At 44.6% G+C, this 24,317-nt stretch overlaps 2 protein-coding genes across 4 annotated transcripts in view; both read left to right on the top strand.

Moving 5' to 3' along the window:
- LOC133513049 (intraflagellar transport protein 43 homolog A) overlaps nucleotides 1-24,317 on the top strand; it is a 36,690-nt gene that overhangs the window by 8,360 nt on the left and 4,013 nt on the right. The window contains exons 4-11 of the mRNA XM_061843330.1: nucleotides 378-413; nucleotides 1,137-1,183; nucleotides 6,063-6,135; nucleotides 6,693-6,768; nucleotides 6,857-6,919; nucleotides 7,106-11,561; nucleotides 12,992-13,153; nucleotides 18,204-18,272. Of these exons, the coding sequence (XP_061699314.1) occupies nucleotides 378-413; nucleotides 1,137-1,183; nucleotides 6,063-6,135; nucleotides 6,693-6,768; nucleotides 6,857-6,919; nucleotides 7,106-7,204 (394 nt within the window). The 3' untranslated portion in view covers nucleotides 7,205-11,561; nucleotides 12,992-13,153; nucleotides 18,204-18,272. The remainder of the gene's footprint in view (nucleotides 1-377; nucleotides 414-1,136; nucleotides 1,184-6,062; nucleotides 6,136-6,692; nucleotides 6,769-6,856; nucleotides 6,920-7,105; nucleotides 11,562-12,991; nucleotides 13,154-18,203; nucleotides 18,273-24,317) is intronic.
- The window catches only part of esrrb (estrogen-related receptor beta), a 141,470-nt gene continuing 130,267 nt past the window's right edge, over nucleotides 13,115-24,317 (top strand). For all 3 annotated transcript variants that reach the window (XM_061843320.1, XM_061843319.1, XM_061843322.1), the window contains exons 1-2: nucleotides 13,115-13,153; nucleotides 18,204-18,272. The gene's annotated coding sequence lies outside the window, so the exon portion shown is untranslated. The remainder of the gene's footprint in view (nucleotides 13,154-18,203; nucleotides 18,273-24,317) is intronic.

The following is a 24,317-nucleotide window of genomic DNA, read 5'->3' as shown; positions in this document are numbered from 1 at the left end:
CTGGCTTGAAGACGACTTGTCTTTGCTAATGAAGACATGCTATGCTAAACCCAAATTTAACTTGGCTGTTTACCATAAAAACATCAACTGTATCGTGACCCCATACATATATTTTTTGACCCGATGCGATTGTTCCGTGTGCTGAAACGGAGAGCCTATGTTGAAAATAACAGTTGTTATTAAAGCACTACGTTGTGCCGTGTAGTCTTACAAGATTGCAGCATGATTCGGCAGGAGATCTGCCAGGGAAAAGCGTGTCGCTGACCATGCTGAGATCAGAATTACTATCATAAGATATGTTTGAAGACTGGTATTGTACAGGCGGGATTAACACCAGTTAAACGAACAATTTGTTTTACTTTCTCCCATGTACACAGATCTTCAAGAAGAGCCGCCGCGGACGACCTGGAAGAGTAAGCTGACTCAGCCGTGTCATCATCCGTTCTTCCAAGTGCATTTGTCGCCGCTGATTGGATTCAATGACAGTTACATTTCTGTGCGTGGATAAACATAGGTCTTTAAATTTAAATGTTCCCCTCCGCAGTCAAGTGGAATTGGCGCTCATTGAGATTGTCCTTGGATGCACCTCATCCTTACCTTCGAGCAACAATCACTTAACATGATTGAACACACGTACAAAAAAAAAAATGTGACTGAGTTGTCATCACTTTTATTACTGTGAGGAGCCAAGCTCTGCTGTTATTCTTGGAATAACAGCGAAGCTGTGATTAGAATAGACATGGTCATGTGGAGAGCAGGTAGAGGATGCATGCAGGCATCTATTTTTGAGGCATCAGGGCAGCTGGTCCTTTCTATTAAAAGGCTTTAAGGTCGATTGGCCCAGTTTGACGCCTAAACATGATGCACTGCATCTAAACTGTCTGGTTTTCGTCATCGGAAAAAAAACAAAAGTGCTTTTTAGCTATTTCTAGAAACGATCCTTTGCAGGTGGCTAATTTGGTCGCACAGAGTAGAATCCCATAGTAGGACCAATCCTAGCGAGTTTCCAAGCTTCCATGAAGGGGGTGTAACTGAACCAAGTAACCGCGTATTCCACTTTTTAAGATGACCTCACCATTTAGGCTGCATTAGAAAGTATTCAATAATGAATACTCTCGCGCTCTCTGTTTCCACAGCCGCCGGCTGCGACCACAGACTCCCCAAGGATCCGATGATGATGGAGGTAAGAGCCCCTTTACAGTCCCCCACTCCGTGTCTCTCCTCACGGGCAGATAGGAACCCTCCGGTGCCTCCCCAGCACATTTATTCCGAGCAATAGTGCAGATAAGCGGGCCGTCAAGATTGTAGCCGGTGACATTTTTCCTCGGAAGCTATGTGAAGGTAGCGCACTGACGCTGACCACCGACGCCTTGAAAATAACCACTCACCTTTTGATAAACGTAAACATGTTCATTAAGCAGAATTTTATACCTTTTTGAATTGAATTGTGGTGAGGGAATTTAGTGGGTGCCCAGCCCCTGCTCAAAAGCAACACGGTTAATCACCACACATATATATATATACACACAAAAACTGATCTCATAGAACATGTCTGCTTTGGCTCACCTGAAGGTCCAATTCTGCGAAAAACAAACATCTGGACTAAACTGTGAAATGACTAAAAACCTTTGCAATGTAAAATCGGGTTCTTTGTCGATCCAAAAGAGCATGTAAAATAGGGTGAAATTAACAGCTCAAAACGGAGTTGACAATATTGATAGACTGTTATACATCTGCATCACAGTTGTGAGGACTGGAGTTCAAATCGCAGCTGACTTCAAGCAAGTGGTACCGTGAACCTTGACTGGTTGACGGCCACTTGCGGGATTTAATAATGAGTGAATTCTTTAGTCCACTTTTTAAAAAATAATCAAAATGACTGCAAACATAGCCACTGCTGCTGTACAATGCTGAACTGTGAAGCACTTTAAATTTTGTAGATCATTAAAAAAATTAAGTACTTCAAGGTATAATTTGTTGAGGGTTCAATCCACGTGAATGACCTCGCATATTGCCTGTGTTGACAGTCAAAAATGGTCAGATTTTTGAATTGAAGAAGTTCAGTTCTCTCGCTCTTAATGTTATCAGAAAGACGATTTCACGGTGCTGAGAGAGCTCTTAAAACAGAGCCAGAGGCAGAGAGGCAAGGGGCTTTGGAAATTATAGCGCTGAGGGGTAGTGAGATAGCCCCTACGATCTTGATTGTGTCCCAGTCGCTTATCCCACGTGTCCACCGGCTACTAGCTGGGAGAAAAGAGGGGAGCCTGGGTCGCGGCTCCCATCGCACCATCAGCTGCCCCCGCGGCTCCCTGACGTTCACTTAAAATAGCAGCGCTGACTGCAAACACGCACACATCTGTTACACGTCTCACCGTCTTACACCGAACCGCTGATGTGTTGAATATCATCCCATCACCCTTCTCAAAATGGATTTTACGCTTAGCTGATCATTTGACTGGACCCCTACGTCCGTTATAAGAGGCCCCCAACTGATGTGGCGAGACGTCCCGTTCAAAGTCGCCGACTGGCGTGTGCCTGCCGGGGGAAGGTCTACATTGACCGCAAATGATCCCCTTTTTGGTATTTACATGCGTCAACGCAGAAGCCGACCGTGTAAAAAGGATCTGCTCAGGCCGCTCGCCACCAGCCTTTATCTGATGGTGTACGTCCAGGCCCAGGCGGGGTTGTCCGTACACAGTAGGTCGGTGGGCGTGGCGGACGACGGAGAGGAAATGGCTCCTCGTGAGGGGCTCTCGTCCTGCTTGACCTCCACTCTCGATTGGACCTGCAGCTCATTTCCAAATGTTGTCTCTTTTCCGGCGGATAGCACACTTTGCATCGACGACAGTGTGCTTCAAGTCGCACGGTTCTGGCTGAAGTCGTGTCAAAGTGGGTGTAGACAAAAAAGACAGGCCAGGATGCTATTTGCGAGGAGCCGGATGGCGAGGCTTTTGATGTCATTGCGCTAAGACCATTAAATTTGATTGGGGGTCCAGGGGGGACGGATTCTGCTGAACGCTGTGCTTTGTAAACGGGAGGACAAAGTGTCACCGGGGCCTCATGAATATGAAATACCTGCGCCTGCATTTATTTGGATATCAGAAACACAGATGAATCTTGTCAGTGGATAAACGAGTTTGGCATTTTTAATTTACTTTAATTAGAAAAAAATGTAAATAAATAAGTTATCAAGGGGGGGGTGCTTTTCTTAACTCCACCAAAAGTTGACAGAAACTTCTGAAACTCTCATAATTATATGTGAAAAATAATCACAGTCAAGACTGTTTATTTCTCTTTCCTTTGTCGTCATAAAATGCAATGTTAGCCCCGTGAGCCATCGTGCTCCCGTTTGGTTTCTGGAGCTACCCGAAAGCCGCCGCGACAAAGATGCCAAGATACTTCCTCACGTCAGAGGATGCAGACGTCCATCTCCTCTCCCTCAGTTCAGCTCTGCTATTGACTTTGCCCTCAGGCCGCAGTACTGTGGGCTGGAGATTACTGACAGCCCTCTTCACGCAGTGCAACTCAACATTTCTCTGTCACCATGTGGCTGTTACTCTCGTGCTTGTCGCTGTCAGTGACAACACTGAGTGGGGGCGCTAATAAGCACGTGTAGTCTGATGGCCCATCCAGACCAAACAGTCTTCAGGAAAGCAACATTTTCCAAAAGGTGTCGCCGGTTTTTGAGGTAACTGCACCAGGAGACGCAGAAAGTACTGATTGTTGCGTAACAACCCATCGGCCACAACATTAGGTACACATCTGCGTCTCCAATGCAGGCAAAAGTCCGTTTTGACAATAATAATAATAATGGTCCGTTTTTCATCTGTCATTATGTTAAGTGGTGTAGAAATGTAGTGGATCATCCATAGAGGTGTTTCTCATAATTTGATTAAAGCCCTTTATTCCCATGACTGGAAAAATAAGATTGAAAAAAAGTCTTTCATTCATCCATCATTCAGATTTTATAGCGCTTCAGTTGAGCTGGCGCCCCAGACTGGTCGCCAGTTAGTCACAGGCCACTTGTAGAGTGATTCAGATTCACATTCACACCCATGGACAATTTCGAGTCTTCAATAAAGCTAACGATCTTACAGTGAAGAAAATAATTATTTGAACACCTTGCTATATTCCAAGTTCTCCCACTTAGAAATCATGGACGGGTCTGAAATTTTCATCGTAGGTGCATGTCCATCGTGAGAGAGCTAATCCAAAAAGAACATCTGAAATTGCAATGTATGATTTTTTTTTAATGATTTATTTGTGCAATACAGCTGCAAATAAGTATTTGAACACCTGAAAAGAACAATGTTAATATTTGGTGCAATAGCATTTGTTTGCAATTAATGAGGTCAAATGTTTCATGTAGTTGTTTGGACACACTGCAGAAGGGATTTTGGCCCACTCCTCCACACAGATCTTCTCTAGATCGGACAGGTTTCTGGGCTGTCGCTGAGAAACACTGAGTTTCAGCGTCCTCCAAAGATTTTCTCTTGGGTTTAGGTCTGGAGACTGGCTAGGCCACGCTAGAACCTTGATATGGATCTTACGGAGCCACTCCTTAGTTTTCTCTCTCTGCTCTGTGCTTCAGGTCATTGTCATGTTGAAAGACCCAGCCACAACCCATCTTCAATGCTCTGACCGAGGGCAAGAGGTTGCTCCCCAAAATCTCACAATACATGTCCACGGTCATCCTCTCCTTAATACAGTGCAATAGTCATGTCCCATGTGCAGAAAAACAGCCCCGAAGCATGATGCTAACAACCCCATGCTTCACAGTAGGGATGGTGTTCTTGGGATGGAACCCATCAATGGTCTTCCTCCAAACACTGATAGTGGAATTTTGACCGAAAAGTTCAATTTTGGTCTCATCTGACCACAAAACCTTCTCCCACGACTCCTCTGTATCATCCAAATGGTCATTGGCAAACTTTAGACGGGCCTTGACATGTGCTGGTTTAAGCAGGGGAACCTTCTCTGCCATGCGTGATTTCAAACCACGACGTCTTAGTGTATAACCAAGAGTCACCTTGGAAACGATGGTCCCAGCTCTTTTCAGGTCATTGACCAAGTCCTGTTGTGTAGTCCTGGGCTGATTCCTCACCTTTCTCCTATAGAAACCCACGTGAGAAAGTGTAGGCCTCGCAAACGCCAGACAGAAAGGTGGAAACTTGAGATTCAAACCTGAAACCTCACCAATGTGAGCCAGACCTGCTCATCTCTAGTACACAGTTCAGCCACAATCACAAATAATGACTTTTTTTTTAATAATACCAAAAATACTGTTTGACGGTGGTGTCAGTCAATCTGTGAACACTGCAGCATTTCAGTCGGATGCCATTAAATGGCGCAGGTGTATTTAATGAGGTGAGCGTGTCAAAACCAAACTTTTTACATAAATTAGGACAACAATGAACAAATTAACCTTTTGATAATACAAGCGCAGACATTTCAACAGCTCATTTCCATCTTGTCGCCCTGTATATCTCATTATCTCTGCTCCTATTTTCCTCCTCCAACAAATGTCGAAGCGGAATTCTGTGAAAGTTTGCCTTGTCCTTCTTGGGAGCGGACCCATCCCCTCTCCTGTTGCGTTTTGCCAATTAAAGCGGGTTCCCACTGTTTGAGCAGCGGGCTGGCGGCTCTCCGCGCGCGGTGACATCCGACCCCACACAGATGGGCCTGCGAGCGAACGCTCCCGCACATGGCTGGACGCCGCGCCAGTCGGAGTGGCAGAGTGGACATGGAGGTCGGCCCACCGGCCATTGCGGGTCCTCGGGGTGGGCAGCGCTGACAGGGCCCAAATGCTAAGGTAGCGGGGGGTGCTTTCTGGGGAGCCCCTGGCCAGAGCCCCTCTCACAGCGGGAAGAGCTGCCGCCTCAACTCGTGAATATTCATGCCCGCATGGCTATTGTGACAGGACCGCTCTTGTGAGAGTGGGAGGGGTGGAAATGCCACACTGATACACACTTCCAAAATAGATACATAGATTTACTTTCATGTATTTAAAGATTCTTTCACTGTCCAACCAGAAATCCCAATACATTTGATTATTTTTCTAGATATTCCAGTCATTCCAGATTTGGAGGAAGTGCAAGAAGAAGATCTCAACATGCAAGTAGCCGCTCCACCAAGGTAGGTCCCCAAGACCAGTTTTGTCCAAATGCAAGAACTGCAGAATGAGATGGTCCTCCACTCTTACCGGTGTCACTAAGTGTGTCAACTGATCTGCCTTAGATGGACAAATAACTGTTGGGTGTGATTCATGCAAGCGCGGTACTGGGTCCTTACCCAACGGGTCCTTTACAGGGCAGCGAGAGGCATGCCGACATGTGTCGAGTATGTAGCGAGGCTATGACAGTGGTGGAGGTTATTAGGCTGGGGCTCGCTCTCAGTGCGAGATAATATCCACATTGAACTCATTGCAGGGGCAATGTAGCGTGTAATGTGCAATAAGTAGGACTGGCATGCGCCGCTAGGCCCCGGCCACTTTCAGAGCCCCCTCACTCAATTCCGACCCGCAGATAAGCAGCTGGGTTTCGGTTTGAGGCGTTTACCACTTGGCAACCACCTCCTGCTTTCTGATCTTGAAGTCTTTGCGTCCACCAGCTTCTCTCATGTTCTTCTAACTGTTGTGTTGCATGGAACCAGATTTTAGGGTAAAATCTTCTCACTTTATGTCCTGTAATTAGTGTTCAAGTCAATCGGGTAATGACCTACCGGGACCTGGACAATGATCTGAAATATTACTCTGCATTCCAGACTCTTGTAAGTCAAAAGTTTGATTTTCACTTCAACTTGTCAAGGTGATCAGTTGAGTTTTCCATGCAACATATACACTGGAGTGTCTCTTCAGGATGGAGAGATCGACTTGAAGCTCCTCACAAAGGTTTTAGCACCAGAGCAGGAGGTGAAGGAGGTGAGTGAATTTTTAGTAAATATCGCCTCTAAGCACCAAGCAAAGAAGTGTCCAGCTGTCGTCCGCATGCCTCCCTGGTAATCAGGATTTATGATGTGTACACCCTCTTCTACCCCCACTTTCCTCGCTTTCTCTTTTCTCTGCGCTCCTCTGTCTGCCCCCAATTCCTCTTTGGCTGCTCCGCAGGAAGATGTGCTTTGGGACTGGGATCATCTGTTTACAGAGGTGTCCTCAGAGCTGCTCATGGAATGGGATCAAGGAGAGAGCGACGAGCAGGCTTCATAGCCTACAACCTGAACACAAACGTCTGGACTGAACGGCTCCAGTGGGAACTGAGAAGCCAGTGACTTGAATCACTGAAAATATTCACTTACAGTGTGATATCTACAATTTATATTTCTTAACTAAATCTGTGTGTGCAGTAGTAGCATTTTCATTTTTTTTTTGCTAAATGAACACTTTCTGGGATTTGCATCCCTGAAGGTTTGTTTTGGGACTTTCACCACTGTAGTAACTTTTTTTTTTGAAGGCCTGTCCTGGCTATAGCATTCATTATCAACACCCTCATACAAGTCCAAGGTTGATAATCAGCTAAGCTGAAATCCAGTTGATTGTGTTCAAATTAACATTCCTCATTAAGGTCCACAACCCTATTGTTATTGACCGTGCCATTGACTTTATCTTGCAGCTCTTCGATAGGAGCAACCCCTTCACTATTATCTCAAATGCATTGAACACAGTTCCTATTGACACCGGGTGGATTAGCATACATTACACCTTTATATTGGATAAACAGGAATACGTGGAAATTGGCTCTTGTTCAAATTGCTTTTTAAAGTTAAAAAAAAAAAAAGATACGATGAGGACAGCGCAGGTTCAAGGACGCCGTTTGCTACGACACGTTCATGCTAAATTTGTTTAATTCACGAAATGCTTGGCGTGGTGCGTGTTGAACACGAGCCAGTCGCGTCAATCAGCATTCAGTTTCGTCTTTGGTCGGTTCATGTGTGTGAATTTCAATGGAGACCTCCAATGTGCGTGCACGTCTATTAGGGAAACAGTTGTAACATTTACAGATTGTGATTAGGTTTATGTCTGAGACGCAGAGCGCTCTCCTGACATTTGAAGATGCGCAGCCAAAGACCTCAAGGACACAAAGTCTATGCATCTAACAAGCTCAGTCACTGGCCATCAAAACGATGCCATTTTATTTATTATTTTTTCGCCCGCCCGTTAGTTGGGCTTCGAATCTGCTCCATCAAGTTTAATTCTTCTGGATGAAGCTATCATGCAGCTTAGTTGTGCTCTGAATATTTATATGCTGTGGAATACTGGAGCTCCAGTGCAGCAAGTATTTCCCTATTAGACATACAAACGCTCACTCTTGCCACCTCCGCAATTGGCTCATTTTGCCAGATTTAATGAATTCTGCCCATATGTCCTGAGCAGCTGCTACGCTGCCCCTTCCTCCCGCCCCCGCCGAGCCGCGAAGTGCCCATCCATGTACAGACAACCTCTAGCTGTCTCTCTGGAGAAGGCTAAGCCTGCCACTCCTACGCTGGCAGCCGGCCGCCGCTGTCAGAGGTGAACCGCGGCCGCTGCGAGGGCTCAGATTAAGGCCCGGTGGTCGCGGGTCGCGGCCCGCCTCCAAAAAATGCCGCGAACATTGGTGCATCAGAGAGTGGATTATTGAGAGGGAGAGGATGGGGGGGGGGGTGGTGAGTGGGGAATGCGGAGATGCTGTTTGCCATGTGCTCTCATCCAGGTTCTCAAAGTGACCTCTCTACTGCCTCATCCTGATGCTCTCCTTTATTCTCCCCATGTTGCTTATTATCTACAGTGTATTGGGATGCGGCGGCAGGTCTCGGAATGACCTCCTCTTGTCTGGGTGCAGTGAATTCAATCACATCAAAACAACAATATTTCTTGTGAGGCAGTTACGGCAGAAGCTTTCGGATGAACACGGTGTCAGCGGTAGGTGAAGTCAGGCTGAGTCCGTGTTGGCTGTCAGGTGGTAGGAGACCCACCGCACAAAGGTTTAGGGTGCCATTTGGGTTTTTTTTCTCAGTCATATCTCTATTATGATAATGGAGCTTTTACAGCCCAGATGCCCCAATATATTCCTTGACCCCCCCGCCCCCCAACCCCTGCCAAGATCAGCGATGACTATTTCAAATTTAGTAGAGTGACGAACTTCTTCTCTGAAGTCCAGTGTACAATGTTGGAACGCTTATGCCTGTTATTAGTTCTGTTTTTTTTCTTATCAACCCTGGTCATTTTTAACAATGATAAGGTTACATCCATCCATTTTCTGAGCTGCTTATCCTCACGAGGGTGCTGGAGCCTATCCCAGCTATCTTCGGGCAGGACACGGGGTACACCCTGAACTGGTCGCCAGCCAATCGCAGCCCACATAAAAACAGTCATTCGCACTCTCGGGCAATTTAGTCATCAATTAATCTACCAGTAGTCGCACTTATATCAACCTTGCTCTTGTCAAATTGTAACCCATTTTTACTTCACTCGTGTTTGGGAGATTTTGTGAAGGGACTTGTGAACAGTTTGAATTAGCAATCATTAACACGAAACATTCAAGCTTTTGCCAGAAAGTGAAAAAAAAAAGGGAAATCCTACCGGAACAGCTGAAATGTACTTAAGGTTGATCGGAGGTACTTAAATTGGGGCGAGTGTGTGCTGAGCCCCATTTAACATTTCGAATGTTACATGGTAAATTCTGAGACAGCCACATCCCGGTTCAGAAGAGTGCATGGTGACCGGCACAACCACATGATCTCAGTTGTCAAAGCAATATGAACAAAGTTTTTTGGGCACAGAAACCCCAATGTAAAATTCATTTTTATCTACTTTTAACGTAATTTGAAATGTAAAGTGATCACATTTTCAATAGTTGCTACAATTCGCTGTCTAATATTCACCATCCGTGCCACCAGGCAGAACACTCAGCCAATCGCAGTTACGCTTTTTTTTAGTCACCTGACATCACGTCCTAAGAAAGCGTAACTGCGATTGGCTGGCTGTTCGCTTCTGACCTGGTGCCACAGACTGTGAGTTTTAGACTGCGAATTGCAGCCAGTTGAATTAACATTGAAAGATTACACTGAAATATGACCATTGAAAATGTGATCACTTTACATTTCAAATTCAAATCCTGTTTTCTGTTGCATTTCAAATTCAAATCTTGGTTGCACATATTTACTTCCATATAAAACCATCTCAAATTAGAGCAGGTTTCATCCACATACAGTAATTTCTTACGTTTTGCTGATGACGTCTCTTTTTTTCCCTTTGCTTTGTTTTTGGTTGGTACATTGATGGAACTGACATGAACCCAAGAGCAACCTTGCACCATACTATTTGTTTTACTTCCTCTGATTACTTCCCCCCTCCCCCTGCATATATTTTGATATGGGGGGGGGGGTGTAACTGGAAGGCTAGAATACTTAATTGGCTTTAATATGCTGTGGTGTTGACAGACATTGATGTATCCTATCTGCTTTCAATATTTGGCTTCCACGAGGTCCAAAAGCAATATAGTGTTCTGTAATTAAAGAAAATGGGGATATTTAGCGATTGTCCAGGCCCCTCAGGTACAGAGTGAGGGGTGAGGACAGACATGCCAAGGCTTGTGCAATATTTGGACCAGTTGTATTCTATCAGGGGCCACGTGCTGGTCACAGGTCCCCTGTCAGTAACTGGTCCAGCACGACATCACTCAGGTGCGCGGAACCAGCCAAAGCGCCAGTCTGTCATGAAGTCATGATTAGTGGTCTAAAAAAGACAAGAATGCAAGTGGAAGGATGCCAACCCTTTGCACAATCTGTAGAAGTCATACATGGATTATGTGGAATAATATTGATCAAGGGCCACCTGTAATTGATAGTGGTATTTATTGTCTCCACGCAACCAAGAAAAAGGCGTTTAAAAAAAATCATCAAAAGATTTATCTTTATTTTGTCTTGATGTTACATCAATACCTGCGCAAGAAAGGTACAAAAAAATCTTTATAATACACATTTGTACCTTTATACCATAGAGCGAGAGCGAGAGCGAGAGAGAGAGAGAGAGAGAGAGAGAGAGAGAGAGAGAACAGCTCTCAGTACAGTGCTGCGTTGGCAGTTCTACAGCAATACAAAATTCACCGCAAAACTGTGCAATCAAATACTTTAATGACAGTGTCAATCAAAACTGACAATCTGCTACATCACGTGACCTCGTCCGGAAAACAATTTCGCGGACTTCCCGTGTATACTGCGTTCACAAGAGATTAAAAGTGTAATCTCTTTTTTTTTTTCTTACCCTGCGTGCCAAGTGCAACAATGAGCTAGTAGGGTCAAAGTCATCAGCGCTGATGCCACACTGACAAGAAAAACTAAAGAACACAGATGACACCGCATTGCGTACAATTACGACAAATTCACTGGAAAATGAAAAATGTCCTGTATTGAGAGCAGACGATTTGGCATTGAAAAACGTCAACTTCAAGAAAAGCGGTTGAGAAATGAGCAAGGTAAAACTTAATTTTTATGTGTATGCATTACCTTTGATGGGAACGTCGCCCCTGCCAACATGGCCACCTCGTAGGCGTCAATCAATGCTGGCTCGCTCCAGTGCGGAGGTGCAGGTAATCTTCATATGACTGCGGGTTGATGGCATATTAATTTGAAGCCGAATTTGCCAAAATTTCGTGTTCTTCAATGGTGTTGTCTTCAGAAAAAGTGAAATCCCTGTATATTGTTGACCTATTTATACAAATATGATATTCGCCAACATGAACAAGGCCGAACCATCGGATATCACCATCTTGAGTGGTTCTACAATTAACATATTTTGTAAAACAGAAGGGAGAATGTTATTGTCTGTAAGTTATTATGGCAGTGCTCTGCTATTGTTAATACAAGTGCTAAAGCTTGGACAAATGCATTATCACTCTGTGTTGTCCCGTGTATACTTTTATCAATACTGTACACCTCAGCTTGTTGTTGTTGTTGTGTTTTTGCTGTGGTTGGGATGGTGGAAGCTTTAAATGTCTGAGGGCATCTCGTTTTGGAATATTATTGAATGACCACCTCCGTTGCTTTTGTTATAAGGTGCTCAACTGAATCCGCATGTAATCAAGCTTTGTTTTCCAGCAATGGCAGGTTGGACCATATAGGAGAGACAAAGGTTTGGCCATGAAATACAGTCAAGCTCCACATTTGTCTTGTATTTTATTATTTTGCCTTTTCACCTCTCAGTCCTATCTGCCAGGGCCTTCATTTTTCACATGGCTGCTTTTCTTATCATTGGAGGGCCCCTTTGCACTGGCCTAGGAGTGACATAAAGGCAATAAAACACCAAACATTCTGTAAAACACAGATGCCTCTCTGCTTGTGGAAGCCCCGCAATGACTCTCTGGGAAATTATGATAATAACTCAGAGGTGGTAGACAACGGTCGGGGGATGGGGGGAGCGGGAGTGGGGTTCCGGGGCCAACGGGACGGGGCTCGCCAAGGTCCTCCGAGCGCGGTGAGGTCAAGGTGGCCTGTCGGGCCTCGCCGCCTGCGTCGCCTGTCGTAAACCCTTTCCATCACACTGGGTGCCGTATACAGCGCGGACCTTGCATCTCGGCGATGCAAGGGTGGGCGACGCACCTCGACCGTTTGACCTGTGAAGGTCAGCAACTCTCCATTCTGCGTGAATATTTTTCCTGTTAAAGGAATCACCCAAGGCTAATGCAGCGGGGGAGCGGGGCTTGGCGCGTAGAACGGAGAACGCACGGGCAGATATGCGACTGGCTTTTAGGAGGGGCTGGAAGTAGTCCCACAACACCTCTCAAGTGTGTGAATGAGAAGGAGCCGGGACAGGAAGAGAGGACGAGCTTCACCACTGAGGTGCTGACAAAAGGACCGAGGGAGATGAGACCGCACCTGTTCCAACTGGACCCTCCCGGCAGGAGGGTGGGGTTCAATCCATGCCTTCTCCTGGCATCCGTGATGGGTTGAGGCAGGGCCTGGTCCCACTTCCACTGCTCGCCCGAACTCACTCTTGCTTTTTAAAAAAAATATTTTGCAGGGGAGGAGAAACGCCGGAGGCTCCATCTGCTGAGGGCTCACCACAGACTCTACAGCCTGCCCGGGGAGAAGAGTTGAGTCCTCTGCCACGGGGGTCTCGCAGTGGTGCACTACCAAGTGGCACATCACACGTCATAGACCAGCTGGCTTGACCCTCTCCGATGTAAGCAGACACTAATAGGCCCCCCCACAACACACACAAAGTTGCAAAAGCCATCATTTGTCCGTTACACAGAATCCTCACTCTATTCCACGTATTGTTACCTTCGTAACGTAATTACTTTATTTTTGAACAAAGAAATAGAACAATTTACCCAGTTCAATCAGATTACCTTGATCCGGGTGACTGACGATCTACATTGACAAATTTTCAAACACAAAGGCATTTTTTTAATATTAATTTTGTGATAGTAGGTTAAAAATGACTTATGTTAACAGGCTAACGATGCGCAACACCATGCAGCTAGTTCACAGCGCCGCTCAGACAAAAGCAAGATTAGATTCTACACATGTGCAATGTTGGGGGATCAGTGGACGATCGGTTAGCACATCCGCCTCACAATTCTGCTGACCTGGGTTCAAATCAGGCCTCGCCTGTGTGGAGTTTGCATGTTCTCCCCACGGATGCATGTGTTTTCTCCCACACCCCAAAAATATGCATGACAGGTTAATTGACGGCTCCGAATTGTCAGCAGGTGTAAATATGAATGGTCGTTCATAAACAACCTGTTATTGGCTGGGGACCAGTCCAAGGTGTTCCCCGCCTCTTGCATCCCCGAGACCCTAGTAGGGATAAGGGGTGCAGAAAATGGATAAGAGAGATGTATACAATGTGGCTAGTGGATCTTTCCTATTCATCCAATTCCATCAATCTATTTTCATTTTCAATAACACATAAGAAGGGCCTGGAGCGTCTCCCAGGTAACCAAACACCAAACCAACAACTGTGCCAAATTTGAGCCATTTAAAGTCACTCCAAGCCTGATTTTTAGATGTCGCTAAAAGATTGTCCTGACAACTTTCATTGTTACGTGGTGTGATCTTCCCCTCCGATGTGTTTAGAAAAGTATCGCGGCCGACAATCGCAAATGTTGAACCTGTTCAATATTTACAATTCAAGAGTTTGCAACAGCTATCCAGTTATCAAATAAGCTAAGAGTCAGCCTATCTTGTTTTTTTTGCGCCGTGCTACTTCTCACATGGTCACTTTGGTACTACATCAGATATTTGCTTTGGCTTGGGGGAATATCATGGTGTTTGGTTTGTTGTTGTTAACCACGAATATATCGTGAACTATAGAGCTCGTGCACCTACGTCATAAAGTCACGTGACTTTTGTTTACCTCGCCATATTGCCGGTCAAGCTAAGGATTGCTCAATGCTAAGTCAGTTGGAGACGACGCCCACAGAGTCTTGTCCGAAACTGTCAGACATTTACAAGGTGAAAATACACAAAGGTACGTGGAAAAATTGGATAAACTCGGCATAGAGGACCTGTATTTAATGCCGAAGTCAATGTTTCCGCCGATAAGAAATTGGACTGTTAATTCGCTTCTGCTTGTCTTAGACAATTGGATCTACACATACATCTGGTGAGTAAGTCATTGAGATTTACACGGAAAAGTTTGAAAGCATATCAAAGTCTTTACGCATATGAATACTTTGTTGCTGGATCTGTTCTCATCAGGTATAAATCCAACATAGTGACGGTTTTGACGGCCTGTGAACGCGGAAGTGTGTTCGGCGACGCATTAACCATCAATCTTTTCAGCTAGTATTAAATACAATTACTAATATTTAAATAAATGACCCCTGGCTTTACACAAACTCGCTTTCATTAACTATGATTGGGAAAAAAAAAGAGGATAGAGTCGTCTCCATGGAACGTACACGGAAGCGATTGCGGCCACACTTAACATCCGTAAACCTCTGCGACAGTTTTTTTTTTTTAAACGCATTGTTCTCAAATGAGCCAACTTGGCATTATAAATACTTTTTGGTAATTTGAGATATGAGAAGAATAATTCCTACCTGGAATGAAGCGATCGCTACACAGGCGTGTGTGTATTTTGGTTGGGCACCATATGTCATGTTTATTTGCTGAAATCCATTGATATTTTCTGGTCTTTTCAGATGGTATTCCGTAGAATAATCTCTGAATATCTGTCTCGTCTGCCGTGATAACAAACAGCACAACAGGTCTCGGGTATTGTGAATATTCTGCTCCGGTTCGATGTCTCCCACAATGTCGAGCAGCTCTGCTTGACCGGCAATATGGCGCCGTGAAAACGGTGACGACCCGTGCGGGGTCGCTCCCATTTCAAAACTCATTTAAGATGTTTAACATCAGTATCTGGGTTCCTCGGGTTTGTGACTACCAATGCACTCAGTTGTTTGTCTCTTGCGAAAAGTGCCTTTGAGCAGGGATTATGCATAATGATCAGCTATGTGAATGACTGCACTATCTATAATTAACCAAATTCCTATTTTTTTTCAACACACACAATTTTATAACTTAATATCCTTCCTTATCTCATTTGAAGACCCTAATGCATGCATTAAAATGAGGGGGATATAAATAAATACCATATCAAAATGCGGTTCATGAGTGACATTGAATTTGGCAGCCGGAGAGTCACTCAGCTCACTCGGGCCTCGCCGAAGCCCAACAATGACTCGGACTCATCTAGAAACTCACAATAAATATCTGGCCATCATTTATTTTAATTCTCTCCTTTCTTGCTCAGATGGAATACATTCTTAACCTTGCAGGACAAGGACACCCACATGCTACCTGCCTTGCCTTGCCTTGCCTTGCCTTAGCAGCTAAATTATTTTTCATTCTTCTGGCGGAATAAAAAAAAAAAAAAGGAGGAGGAATAATAATAATAAAAAAAAAGGCGAGTCCGACGTTGCTCAGACTGTCAGCTCCAATGAATAGCACGCCTGAAAACGTTGTCACTGAACCCCTGGACAAGGAAAAAGATGAGGAGAGGGCAGGGAAAGACAGAAGAGTGAGGAGGGGTGCGAGAGGAGGGCAGGGGGGAGGGGGGGGGAGTCAGCCGCCTCCAGAGTGATTTATTTGCCAAATCAGGACACAATGAGTCGATTATGAGTCCTCTAATAAGAGAGAGTGTTTGGGGACCCACTAATTGGGCATGATTGAGTTGCAGTCTGGGAGCCGGCGAAAAGGGAACCTCGTTGGCGGCTGTCATGCAATCATCAGCTAATCAGAGCTTTAAAATTAAAACTGCGTGTTTAGGGTAGAGGACGGGATAATGGCGGAGACCTGCGTGTACTGTGCGGCTGCCTGAGGAGGCCCCGCCATCCTGTGCCTCCAATGTGTGTGTATTTGGGGGAGGCTCTCGTCCTGTCTGCGGCCTGCTCAGGTCTTGATGAGGACAGTCAAGTAGCTGTAATCATCCCAGCCTTTGTGCCCGACGCGTGTGCGCGTGTCTGTCCTCAGCTCTGAGGGGCTCGACGTGTATAATTTGCGTGCACATGTACGTTATGTAATTCAGCAAATCTAATAAAATGATTTTAATTAAAGTCAGCGCAGCAATATGCAAATCAGCATTTGCTGTGTTTTGGTTAGTGTCAAAATCATTCAAAAGCGTTGATTTGATCACTGGCAGAAAAGAATGTGGATTTTATTTTTCTCTGGTTATGAGAGTCAGTGTGAAAAACACTCCAGGTTTAAAGTTTATATCAGGATTACTTCACCTCCCTTAAATGATTAGTTACATCATCCTTTTTTATTACATTGGTGTTGTCGGAGCTAAATTATTTAGGTGGGCTAACATCTATTAATTGCATTAAACAAGTTCATAAGAATAGCATCATGCGTTTGTCAAGATGATCCAATTCTGTTTTAAAAATTGAAAAGTTGAGAATGGCTTCATTAAAAACTCGTTCTTAATGGACAAAAAAGACTGCCTGTTTTGGGTTCTGTGTCACAGCCGTGCCGTGATGGGATTTATTTTATTTTATTTTTTACATGAAGTGGTTACGTCTGCCATCTGCCGCTAGGGGGCAGTGTTTATCTGCAATCTATCGCGAGTATAAAGACGGCTAATTATATTCTTGTGGTCGTCCTAAAACACGTATTCTTGTCAAATGCAGTTCAATTTAGAGGTATTTTGATCACATTTAATACATATAAAATTTTAAAATACTTTTTTCCCTTATAAAATTGACTTTTTACGTATCTTCATTTGTATTTTTTTTTTAGATTTGGAATGTTATCAAAGGATACTTTATTCAGAGCTTAATTTTTATAACTTTAAATGAAGCTCTGAAACTATGTATGGAATTTAGATTCTTTTAACATATTGTAAAATAAAGCCGGTGCATCTAAACAAATCCAATCAAATTAATACTTTACCTATCCAGAATAAATATATTCACACACTGATTCCCGGTTTGTTGTATTTATATAGTTGGATTGTTTTTTTTTTTTTTGGGGGGGGGGGTGGGGGTGGATTTGCAAACTACGGGAAATGTGCCCCAAAAATATGTAAAATAATGGAAAATGAATGTTCAATAATTTGCTCTGGCATTAACTGAAAACTGTTATGCATGCCATTTTTAAAGAGAGTTAATTTTAATTTTAAAAGTCATTATTCATTATTGCTTTTGTTCACAAATCAAACAACTCTTTTGTCAACTTGCGAGTGTAACATTCTAAAGAAAACAGCCTTGAGATGCTTCAGTCAAATGGCATTGATCTTGAGATCAGGCGGAGAAGTTTCTCAATGACTTTTGATATTTGAAAATAACATTGATTCTGTTTCCTGTCTGTGTCCACAAATGAGTCGCCAAACAAGCCGACGCACACAGTGGGATACTCCCCCCCCCCCCCCCCCCAATCCCCTTCAGGCCTTCTCTAATTGTGAATGCGCTGTACATCTTAAGACGAGCTCACTATAAAAATCGGGAGTGGGTTTAGGCATAAATGGGATTAATTCCCAAAGAATGTCCTTTGCTCTTCCTCCCATAATTTCATTTGGAGGGTCCACAGGATGAATAGCCAAGCAGGCAGCCATGTGGAACCGGAGGACAGGCCTTGCGGGGCCTGTGCTCCTGCACCGCAGCCTTCAGGTTACGTTACCTTGATAATGTCACAGCTGCAGAAGCACGCCGCCCACCGTACAGGACACGCAAAATCCAATTATCCATCACCTAATGTGGGAATTTTATGCTCTCATTCCTTAGACTGTGGTTACCGATCTGCCCTGGGGCCAGCCTACCTGAGTCAGATTCCTGGGATTGCTGTTTTTCCAGGTGAGTAATTTTTTTTTTTTTTCAGATTATTTTGAAATCAATGTTAAAAGAAGGTGAAACTGTTGAGATCCTGAAATGATGTCTTTTTTTTGTGTGTGGATTAAAATGTAACAATTTTGAGTCACATTATTAAGATTAGATTTTCTGATTATACAGGCATCTTTTAATTTGTGTGGAATTTAATGCCAGACTGGCTGGACACAATCTGGCATATGAACAGGGGCAAGTCTGACCTATCCTGTCATCAGCTGAACCTTTGGGTCAGTTGTACCAATACCCCCTCCACATACTCAGATTCCCCAAGTATTTTTTTCTTTTATATATAATTAAAAGGAAGGGGCTGCAACGATTTCAGATCCACGGTGAGGAGTTGACAGGACACACGATGCACGTGAGCATATCCATAGCGTGTTAAGTAATGTAAAGCAATTTGAATCACCATAAGGACAAATGGGGGGGACCAGAGCATGGGCATGGCTGTCAAAATCACACATTTTTTTGCCTTATTGAGATAAAAGTCTCCTAACAGCCCACAATCAAGGAAATAACACTTCTTTTTCATTTATTGCATAAAACAAAGGGCAAAAAAAGATGTACCCTCTCGCTTGGGACGGGTATGTTATCAGCTCTGTGAAGTGGTACAGACTAGAGATATGTTTATTAATTAATTCTTATTCTAGAACGACACTTACACATTAATAATACTAATGGATTAGCATTTTGAAGTCAAACTTGGTTGCATACTGACCTTTCTCCCTTTCGTCTCTTGGAAAACGCCCCATGTGTACTTCAGGCAGCCATGTTGGGCCAGGAAGGAAAGGGAAATAACGCTGTGCTAACTTTGACCGATGAGTCATCCCCTCCTGATACCAAATTATGGCTTCAGATTAAAACACTTAAATAGTTTGATATACTGAAGGATATAATGCGTGAAAATCATGATGTCCCAAAAATGGGACGCTGCCCACGAATTCAATTGAATTAAAAAGTGGCATCGATACTGATGAGTTTAGGAAGCTGGATGAGTAGCAAAGTATTTTTCCACTTCCTGTTAAAATATGTAGGCCACATTAAGACACCGTCCCTCAACGAGACCCTTTAATGAGGGGTATAGACAGATGAGCAGGTTGCCTCAATTGGATTAGCGAAGCCGACATAGCGACGGATAGCCGTCTGCGAGCCAAGTGGCCGTTAACCGGACCAGTACGCCGATAGGACTTTACGCAAAACATCCTCTGGATCCCACACCAGCAGTCGGCGGTTGTTTCGAGGGCATTAACACTGCACTGACATGCTAATGAGCAATAAACATTTATCAGCAGCAGGCTACGTGATTTAATAGCTGACATCTTTAATACCAAGTGGCACCTGAGCTCTTTTCCCCCAATTGCTTTTATTGTTGAAACCACTAATATCGCTCCCTCGGACGAGCCAGGTGTCAATTGCTGTCACGGTGCATTTTATGAATGGGGATAAGCGGCACGCTGCTGGCACACGTCCGAGCCAATTGTTGTGATACAGAGGCTGATGTCATTGTTCTGCGGTAGGCGATAATGGCCGCCGTGGATGTCAGCAACGGAACCCGCAGCAACAAAGTGTACAAACGGGCGCCAGTGTGACTGGCTGGTGAAACGTTATCAATCACCAAGTGTGCCGAGGGGGCGGCGGGAGGGAGCCGCCGCCGGCCTTTGTGTAGCGACTCCCACTCACGCTGATCCTTAAAAAAAAAAGCGGTGTGATGTATCAGAGTAGATGAGCAAGGGGCCTGGCTCTGACGCTTGACTGACGGCTCATTTGACGAGCCTACGAAAGTGTGCCGGCAACTTCCAATCTAATCTAATGCTGCCGAGCGTGGAAGGAGTTGCGCCGGGAGATTCTGTTCTCATGTTAGAGCTCCTCCAGGACAACGCGGCATGAATGGGCGGAATATGAAGTGGATGCGCGACCCCCCACCACCCCCTGCTGAGAAGACTCGACTCCGTCATGGAGACCTCCTGACCTACGTGGTGCCCCTCAATCCACTTAGTTGTAGTGAATCAGGTTTCAACAGAGATGGCGGGGAAGACATCACAACCCCTCAAAGTCATATCGGTGGGTAAACAAAAACATTTTGGTGTCATGCATTATCAATCAGCTGTCTCGCGGGGCTTTCCGAACAGGTGATCTTTGTCATTCAGTCGCAAAGTCCTCGTGGAACAACAGATCCGAGATGGCAATATCAAGAGCAATAGACTTAAGTAGCCCCCACCCTGGCATTTATTCAGAAATACAGTACAAAGAAAAGTTAAACACTGCAATAAGATATCCAATGCCTGAAAATTAAACTATTGCAGTTTTCCAAGTTGGGTATTTTATAAACACTTCAATGAAGAAACATACTTAGTGAAACCCAATCGTGGGCAGTGTCCCATTTTTGGGATATCATGATTTTCACGCATTATATCCTCCAGTATGTCACAATATTTAAGTGTTTTAATCTGAAGCCATAATTTGGTATCAGGAGAGGATAACTCATCGGTCAAAGTGAGCACGGAGTTATTTCCCTTTCCTTCCTGACCCAACATGGCTGCCTCAAGTACACATGGAGCATTTTCCAAGAGAAGAAAGGTCAGTATGCAACCAAGTTTGTCTTCAAAATGCTAATCCATCAGTATTATTCATGTGTAAATGTTGTTCTAGAATAAGGATTAATGAATAAACATATCTCTAGTATGTACAACTTCACAGAACTGATAACATACACGTCCCAAGCGAGAGGGTACATCTTTTTTGCCCTTTGTTTTATGCAATAAATGAAAAAGAAGGGTTATTTCCTTGATTGTGGCCTGTTAGGAGACTTTTATCTCAATAAGGCAAAAAATTGCCACCGTGGCCATGAATGGGATGATATGCATTGTTTGTATAAAAGTAAGGTCACCTTTTGTTGTGGAATTGAAAATGTGTACATGTAAAAAAAAAAAAAAAAAAAAAAAGACGACAGTCTTGACAACACGTGTCAAGTCCTCCCCTTTTGGAGTTCTGCCCATGCTTGTGTGGGTTTTCTTCAAGGTACTTCATCTTTTACCGACATGCCCAATACATAGTTAGTTCATCGCAGACTCAAAATTGTCCATCGGTGTGAATGGTTTTCAATATGTGGCCTGCAGTTGCAGTTGTAGCCTGCTCCTCACTCAATCAGCTGGGATAGACTTCAAATTAATGGATGAATATGGAAACACAATAAGGCACCCGGAGTAAAGTTGAATTGATTGTCATTTGCATGTTATATGAATAATTTTAAAAGGGATTTTCCACAAATAAACCCCACCAAAACACATTTTTTCTAACAATTCCAATGCAGCTAAATTATAAGAAGCAGATCACAAGGATTTTCTAACTCCTTTTCCTTATTTTAGTTTCTATTCACATTTCTACACTGTTTTCATCAAATCTAACCTAAAAACTGAGCCCAATTGGAGTTAAATATGTCAAAATAATTAAAGGTCACGGAAGGTTTGTTAATTATACAGCACAAATGTAGAATGATGTCACCAGAAACCTCCTCGAGTCCGTGAGACTCCAAAGCGCCCAGTGAGCGATCCCTCAATGATCAATCACAGATAACTAATTAGCCATTTTATAGACTCTCAGTCCTTTTTACTCTGCCCCATCTATTTTCTCAAAATTATGACCATTTCGCTCTCTTTTTTTCTCTCCATTTCAAAGTTATTAGAACTTCTGATGCTCACAGAAATACAAAACGACTTTCTCTAAAACAGTGATTAAACTTTTGACACAAAGTACTGCCTAAATGATACTTACTTTTCCAAGTGCCACAATCACGACCTACATTAAAATACCATAGCGTAGTAGGCCAAAGTGTTCATTAAAAAAGAGACAGCTTTATTCCTGAAAAGTATTTTGATTATTTTAAGCCGCTGTAACGTTATAAACGCGAAGTTTGAGCATGGACACTTCCTACTCGTGGTACAAGTACGACTCTAAAACTGGTGTGAAATCAAAACCCGCTGCCTTTCTTTTTTCATAGTCTTATCTCATAAAACTCTGGCTCACCAGCGTCTGACTGTCTGACTTTGCAAAGTTGAACATGAACGTAACACAAGCAACTGTTTCGCCAAACCCGACAAAGACTTGGATCCGCTCTGTCCTCGCTTCAGTTTTTTTTGTGACGTTCACATTTGTCCCCGTTAACACTGTGGAACCCCCCCCCAGGAGCGTTCGCATTGTCTCGGTGATCATTAAAATTTATAGCTAGCTGACTTCATCCAGCTTGCGAGGCGGCACTGGCATAAGTCATAATTATGTGATGACGCCGTAAGACGGAGTGTCCACACCGCCCCCCCCCCCCCTCGCCCAGGCCAGTTAAATGATATAATTAGCCAGGTAAGAGGCGAACGTTCCAGATTGGATAAGTTATTAAATGTTTGGATGAACCTTAGCTCCACTTCCCTATCTATTGCCGTCTTCCTCGCTCGCCCCCCACCCCCCCAACCCCCCTACCTCCTTCCTCCATTAGGCCATTAGCAGTTATATGATACTATATGCTGATGGGGCAGTGGACAGAGAAAGTGGGTAAATTAAGCCTGACCACTGCATGTGTTATGAACTGCGCTTATTAGGAGCCATGGAAGGACACTGCAAGAATATCGCCGGGTTACACGCACAGGCCCGTTTGTGAAGATACTTCCGAGACGAGTGCTTATAATGATTGAATTCTCCGAGAGCCTCGGTTCCCTCTCCCTATGCCACGAAACTATGGAAAGTAATTGTACAGTGCCTCAAGCGGGTCAAACCAGCAAACATGTCAAACGTAACCCATCAGATTGCTCAATCTGTCCCCTGTTAAGCTATAATGGAAGGGCGCGCAGCGAGGCTGACAGCGTGCCCGCCGCGGGGCCCTCGAGCCGCCGCGTGTGCGTCGCGCTCCACCAGAGGGTCCTGCCAAGCGTGACTGTGTGTTATTCACACTGACGAGTTCCACTGTTCACTGTCACCTCTCATTGCGAGGGGAAATCAGCCTGTGGAGAGAAAGCGGTGTGGCCAGGAGATGGTGGCGGGCAGCGGGGGGTGGGGTGGGGGGGGAGACCCCGTCGCAAGGACCAGACGGAGCCAGTTGTCACCTGGGCCGGTCTGCGTATGGCCAGCATGTAGTAGCGGATATTGAGAAACGGCAAGCTTAGTTACCGCTCTTCAAAATTTTTTTGTGCCCAGTTTCACGTAAGGAAATATTTTTGCAGACAAACTATCCATCCGTTTTCTTTTGTCGCTTAGCCTCACAAGGGTCTCGGGGAGTGCTGGAGCCTATCTAAGCTGTCAACGGCCAAATAAAACAATACAATACTGCCAGTGAATGCGGCGATCAATTCTTACAGAATTTTACATAGACCGTTATCAGTTCGCAGCCTGGTGGCTAGCGGCTATAATGCTAAATAGCCCGCTGGTGAGGTCGGGGGCAGGGGTTGTTGTTGGCGTGTTTTGATTTGTGTGAAGTCTCCAACAGTAGGACTCAGCAGTGTCCAGGCTGTCTCAGCAGGCCTGCAGAGTGTGACACTTCCTGTCCCTGTCCCATCCTGCAGAGAACCTCGCGACAGCAAGGACCTGGAGCTGAGACGTTCATCATCACCGCAGCCAAGCAGCCTCAGCAGGCAGCGAGGCATGGTAGTGGAGAAGGGGAGGGGGGGGGGTTACCGGTTAACTGTGTCACACCACTGCGCCCACTCTTCCTCGCCTCACCACCCCCTCTGCCTTTGGCCTTTCTCCAGAGAGGCTGCTCTCTCTCTCGTGACTCCCTTGTTTTTTTTTGGTTCCTGTGAGCAGACAAATGGAGTTGGGCCTCTTACAAGAGAAAATGCCTCAGCTCGTCTGATCTCACTGCCCTGAGGAGCGGCGCTGCCTCAAGGGCCGGTGATTGGAAAATTACAGTGCAGTACATATTGTCAGCTTGGACAGACTCGGCCTTCGCTTGAATGGGCAATTGTAACGTTTTTAGAACAACAGCCATCAATATCAGAGGGATTGTTTGGGTTCCTCATCTCTGATTGAAGC

The sequence above is a fragment of the Syngnathoides biaculeatus genome, chromosome 15 (genome assembly GCF_019802595.1).
Source record: "Syngnathoides biaculeatus isolate LvHL_M chromosome 15, ASM1980259v1, whole genome shotgun sequence".
NCBI lineage: Eukaryota > Metazoa > Chordata > Actinopteri > Syngnathiformes > Syngnathidae > Syngnathoides > Syngnathoides biaculeatus.
Note: the sequence above shows the minus strand (reverse complement) of the source record. Positions and strands in the feature narration are given on the sequence as shown.